At 37.6% G+C, this 6,493-nt stretch overlaps 1 protein-coding gene across 1 annotated transcript; it reads left to right on the top strand.

Annotated features, from left to right (window-relative positions):
* Nucleotides 1-966: 966 nt before the first annotated feature.
* On the top strand, nt 967-5,831 carry LOC140206232 (phosducin-like). The gene is made up of 4 exons (XM_072274550.1): nt 967-1,039; nt 2,483-2,640; nt 3,804-3,827; nt 5,304-5,831. Exons 1-4 carry the CDS (start codon nt 967-969, stop codon nt 5,829-5,831), a joined length of 783 nt encoding a protein of 260 aa, XP_072130651.1.
* Nucleotides 5,832-6,493: the final 662 nt, after the last annotated feature.

Genomic DNA, 6,493 nt, shown 5'->3' with positions numbered 1-6,493 from the left:
AAGGAGATTTACAAGGACGTTGCCTGGATTGGAAAGCATGTCTTAAGAGAGTAGGTTGAGTGAATTTGGCCTTTTCTCCTTGGGATAACGGAGGATGAGAGGTGATCTGATAGAGGTGTATATTATGATGAGAGGCATTGACTGTGTGGATAGCCAGAAGCTTTTCCCAGGGCTGAAATGGCTATCACAAGGGCATAGTTTTAAGGTGCTTGGAAGTAGGTACAAGGAAGATGTCAGAGATAAGTTTTTCCACACAGAGAGTGGTGGGTGGGTGGAATGCACTGCAGTGAAGGTGGTAGAGGTGTGTACAATAGGGTCTTTTAAGGGACACATAGATTGGTACATTAGAAAAATAGAGGGCTGTGCAGTAGGGAAATTCTAGACAGCTTCCAGAGCAGATTACATGGTCAGCACAACACTGTGGGCCGAAGGGCCTGTAATGTTCTGTAGATTTCTAAGTTTCTATGTAACAGGTAGAGTAAATTAGTCTAAAACTATGGTGGAGTATGTGGCAGGGAAGGGTTGGATTGATCTTGGAGTAGGTTAAAAGGTCAGCACAAAGAGCCTGTACTGTACTGTAATGTTCTAGTTTCCACCCTTTCATGAACCTCAGTGGTAGCCCATGAAGGCACCTTGATTTTTAATTTTTCTCAACCATCCGACTGACACTGCTCCCTCTCCAACAAGGCCAAAAATAGAAAATGTTCAGGAAGTATGCAAACCAGTCTGTTCTGAAAATCATGATCTGTAATTTCAACACCAACTATTAGAAGGTCTTGTATTTCTCTGGAACATTTTCTTAAAAAATCTTATTTTTAAAGTTACAAAGTCTTATATTACAGCTCTTTATAAAGAAACATTACATCATGATTTGTATTATATAACAGTATTACCAATAGACATAATTGACCTTGTAATGAAATTGACCATTTTTCAGATACCTTTCCATTGCTCACCTGTCCTAGAATGAACTGTGGACAAAGCTGGGATGAAGATGTGGAATCCGAAGGAAATCTTGAATTATCAGCTTCTAATACAGGTAACCTAATAAATTTGACGTGTTCTATTGGGTTGTTCCATCACATTGAGATTAGAGTCATCATGCTGTGGTACGTCGAGTTTTTAAAAAATTTTAAACTGCATCACTGAGGCCAAGTAGGTGGGAAAAACTAATCAACAGTTGAACTTCTGAGCTTTCCTTTTATTTTTAGCTTCAGAATAACCAACAGGAGATTGAAAATAAGGGGTTACATATCATTATTTTTTAAAGATATTTTTGACTTCCATTGACCAGCCTATTCCTGTAGGTGTACTTTGGTTTCTGGTAGAGAAGGTGTTCAATTCACTTGACTCAGGAGTACTAGGGCAATGAACAATGAACCTGTTAGTGAATTTCAGTGCTCTCACATGATCTCCTTTATTATAAATAGAGCCGTGAATTCCATGTGGATATTACCCAAAGAATATAGAATTAAATCAAATACTCTGAACTCAAAAGAAATTTATAACTGTAACTGATAACCATTTGTTTATCCTAATATAGAGTAGCTTTTCCTGGATTTCATAGCAATGGTACTCCAGTATGCTTTCTCAACCTTTCAATAATTTATTCTTTACTTGATCTCTCTGTATATACATCCCCTTTAGAAATTAGCTTTCTAAATTACATTGCCCTTTCTCATCCTTCCTATCAAAACTCAACAGTTCAGAATTTTTCATCCACATATTCCACCAGCCTGTCTGTTTCTACTAGGTCTATTGCTATCCTCCAGTTATTATAATTGGAGAATTTGAATTCCCAAAGTTATTAAGTTCAGCCATGTATATCTGATGTGTTCGATGTTGTTGCGATAACAGGAGCTACAGGGAGGTCCTGATGATGAAGGTCATGTCCTTTTCTCATTAGTACTATCAGGGAGGAAGTACAAGAGCCTGAAGACACACACACTCAACACTTTAGGAGAACTATTTCCCCTCCACCATCAGATTTCTGAATGGTCCATGAACACTACCTCACCATTTTGATCACTTTTTGCATTACCTATTTTTAAATAATATTCCTTATTGTAACTTTTTTTTAATGTATTGCACTGTACCACAAAACAAATTTCATGACATATGCCAGTGATAATAAACTTGGAATTTAAGGTAAAGCAAATGAAAAGCTTACGTGAACATTATCATTAGTGCTATTCCTCGGCATTTTTCTTTCACATGCCCATCGATTTCCTCCCTAATTCCCCTGCCACAAGCATACTTGAGGGGTAATTTACAACAGTCAGTTAAGCACAGGTGGCACAAGAGGTCGCATTCAAACTAGTGAGTCGAGCAGCAGCATCACTATCTGCTACATCATTTTGCCACTCTTGGTGCTGGATTTTGTTACTGTGTCATACAATTTTGTATAACTACATTGGGACAATGTTATTAGTAATGTGCACATGTCTAGCAGAAAACAACATTAAAACAGTTGCATTTCTAGGTCCAAAAGGAGTGATCAATGACTGGAGGAAATTTAAACTAGAAAGCGAGGACCATGAAATTTCTTCAGATAAAAAGCAACTCCTTAGACAACTGTCATCACCATACCACTCTTTTAGTAAGGAGGACAAAGACACTCGAAAGAAATTCACTCGAAAGGTGAGTAAAAACAGGAAAGATAATCAATTACAAAGCAAAGAAGATTTAAAATTAATTTGATAAACTGAACACGTTGATTTGTAGAAGTGGAGAACAAATTTGGTTAAAAATTGCAGAATGCAACACATTCCAAAGAGAAAGAGGAGGATGAGAGAGTGTACCTACACTAATTACAACATATAGGCAATCAGAATGAAAGGAATTATATTAATTATATATTAAGGATCTACCACCTTAATAAAGGAATCATGCAGCCAACTAGAAGGGATTTAGAGGAAGAAATAAGGGAAGTAAACCAGTAGTAACCTCAAGTGCTTTGTGGAGTTTAAGTGTTCTTCCTGTGGCTGGTTTTCTTTCCTAGGGCTTCAGTTTTCTCTCAGATCCCAAAATCATGCCAGTTAGTAGATTAATATACCAGTGCAAATTATCCCAAGTGAGTAGGTGAGTTGTAGGGTAAGGAGGAGTTGGTGGGAATATGAGGAGTGCATAGGGATTGAGAAAATGGGAATGGAATTGCTCTACAAGCCACTATGGACTTGATGACTTGAAATTGTCTCTTTATTAATTCTTAGGAAAATACGGAAATACAGAGCAGCAGTTATAGAATAAAAGGACAAAAGGAAGAAACAGAACAAGGAATAATGAGGATTCTATTATTTTGGGGGTCTATTTTCTTAGTACATAAATCCTAGCAAAATAATCATTCTTAAATACAATAATGGGTAGTAAATTAAAATATACTGGAAAATTAAAATCAGCAGAACGTTTTGTTGATTATGGCATTGTAAGGTTCAAGATTACGATGCGAAGATTATTAAAACACCAAGAGATGTAAAACACTAGTGTAACTGACATATAATGAAGACATTATAATAAGAACAAGGAGTACAACTGGGATAGGCCATTTAACTTTTCGAGACTACTGTCATCTTAATAGGATCATAGCAGATTTTTAAAATCAACATCTCTTTTTTTGTGTTAGCCTTGGGTCCTCCAATTCTCTTAATATCTAAAACTCTATAAATCTCTCCCAAAAGTATGTTCAGTAATGGATCCCCAATAGCCTTCTGGAGGAGTGAATTCCAAAGACCCACTCTTGTCTGGTTGAAGAATTTTCTTTCCAACCCTGCCCTAAATGGGTCCCTTTGTTCAATATAACCTAGCTAGAGGAAACTGTGTATGTGAGGGTAGATGTGGAGTTGTAAGAACTTCGTACTTTGCAATGAGATCACCTCTATTTCTTTTAAACTCAAAGTAAGCATACAGGTACAGCAGGCAGTTAAGAAAGCTTGTTGGCCTTCATAACAAAGGGAGTTGAGTATAGGAGCAAAGAGGTCCTTCTGCAGTTGTACAAGGCCCTGGTGAGAACCCACCTGGAGTATTGTGTGCAGTTTTGGTCTCCAAATTAGAGGAAGGACATTCTTGCTATGGAGGGAGTGCAGCATAGGTTCACTGGGTTAATTCCAGGGATGGCGGGAATGTCATATGTTGAAAGATTGGAGCGACTGGGCTTGTATATACTGGAATTTAGAAGGATGAGAAGGGATCTGATTGAAACATATAAGATTATTAAGGGATTGGACACACCAGAGGCAGGAAACATGTTCCCGATGTTGGGGGAGTCCAGAACCAGAGGCCACAGTTTAAGAATAAGGGGTAGACCATTTAGAACGGAGTTGCGCAAAAACTTTTCCACACAGAGGCTTGTGGATCTATGGAATGCTCTGCCTAAGAAGGCAGTGGAGGCCAACTCTCTGGATTCTTTCAAGAAAGAGTTAGATAGAGATCTTAAAGATAGCGGAGTCAGGGGATATGGGGAGAAGGCAGGAACAGGGTACTGAGTGTGGATGATCAGCCATGATCACAGTGAATGGTGGTGCTGGCTCGAAGGGCCGAATGGCCTACTCCTGCACCTATTGTATAAACCCATGTAATCTCTTGTGCTTACTTTAACCTGGTATAACAAACCTTCCATTCAAGGATTCAACCAAAGCAACAAAACACTCTTCCTTTCGAAGTATATCCTTCAATGAATAAGATCAAGCCTGTATACAATATTCCAATGTTGTTTCGTCAAGCAGGAACACATTTAGTCTTTACTCTTGCAGTGAAATCCTTTCACCATACAGGCCTATATGCAGTTTGCTTCCTAATTGCTCACTTCATTTCACAGTTAATTTTAAGTAATTCATAGAAAGGGTTCCTGGGAACACAAAACATCTTACACCTCTCACCATTTTAAAAACTACAATCAGGAAAGAAGTAAAGAAAATAAAGCACAATAATATTTTTTTAAAGAATAAATAAATATATTATACAAATAAAGGTAAATCTTTAAAAGAGTAAACAACAATGTACCAAGAAAATGCCACAAACAAGAAATCAAATTACTTGTCACTGTGGATGCTTCAGTGAATTAAATAGTCTTGAATCAAAAAAGGAAAATAAGCATTTTTGTATTAAAGACAAGGCAGATACTGTACGAACAAAAATCCAGGAAGTAATTTGAAATTCAAGAATGAGCAAGTCAGCACTAAAGCAATTAGACTTTTATTCCTGAATGATACTGATGCCTTAGGCAATTCACAATGAGTTACGTCTTCCCATGATAAATTAACATTCTTTTGCAAAGCTTTTGTTTTCTCTTTATCCTTCTGAAACAGATGAGTGTACAAGAATATGAAATGATTCAAGATGAGGAAGATGAAGCTTGCCTTCGTAGGTACCGCAAGCAATGCATGCGAGAGATGCACCAGCAGCTAAGCGTTGGCCCCCAGTTTGGAATGCTCTATGAGCTTGAAAGTGGGGAGCAATTCTTGGAAGTGATTGAAAAGGAATTGAAAAAAACTACAGTGATGGTGAATGTTTACGAGGACAGAGTGAAGGGATGCGAGTCTTTGATTAACTGTTTAACATGCCTTGCTTTGGAATATCCTTTGGTTAAGTTCTGTAAAATAAAGGCCTCTAACACTGGAACTAGTGACCGCTTCTCTGATAATATTCTACCAGCACTACTGGTGTACAAGGCAGGAGAACTAATTGGCAACTTCCTTCATATTACCGAGCAGCTGGGTGAAGAATTTTTTGCGGTGGATGTTGAAACTTTCCTCAATGAATATGGCCTTTTGCCAGAAAGAGAATTCACTGCTTGTGAAAATGCTAGTGATGGCAGTGATGTAGATATTGAATGAATGTTAATACAGTGGAGCCCATCTCACATCAGTCCCAGGTACATAAAAGCTTAAAAACTATGCACATTTTGATGCATACTTGCAATAATATTCCAATGCCTCTGTAATTCACTGATTTCTATATGTGGATTTACTAGTATATATACAAACACATTAGAAGGAACAGATCATAGTTACTTGATTTACTGTTGTGCAGTATTATTTGAGCTTCTGCATACACATTCCCCCAGAAGCTTGATTTTCCTGTACTACACAGATAGGGCAGCATGGTAATGTAATGGTTGGCACAACACTTTACATTATCAGTGACCTTGGTTCAATTCCTGCCACTTTCTGTGAGGAGTTTGTACATTCTCCCCATGACTATGTTGGTTTCCTCTGGGTGCTCCAGTTTTCTCCCACAGTCTAAAGATGCACTGTTCACAGGTTAATCAATTATTGTAAATTGTCCCATTATTAGGCTAGGATTAAATTGAGGATTGCTGAGTAGCTTGAAGGCCTGGAAAGGCCTATTCTAGCTCGATAATTAAATAAATAAATCCCTAGCTTTTTATAGTTAATGACAGCATCCTACACCTACCTTGGGTAGAAAAGACTGAAGATTCACAACTCTGGAAGAAGATAATTATCTCAATTTCATCAGTCTTTTATTTTTAGATTAT

This window comes from Mobula birostris, chromosome 12, assembly GCF_030028105.1.
Source record: "Mobula birostris isolate sMobBir1 chromosome 12, sMobBir1.hap1, whole genome shotgun sequence".
NCBI lineage: Eukaryota > Metazoa > Chordata > Chondrichthyes > Myliobatiformes > Myliobatidae > Mobula > Mobula birostris.
This window is presented reverse-complemented; position numbering and strand designations above follow the sequence as displayed.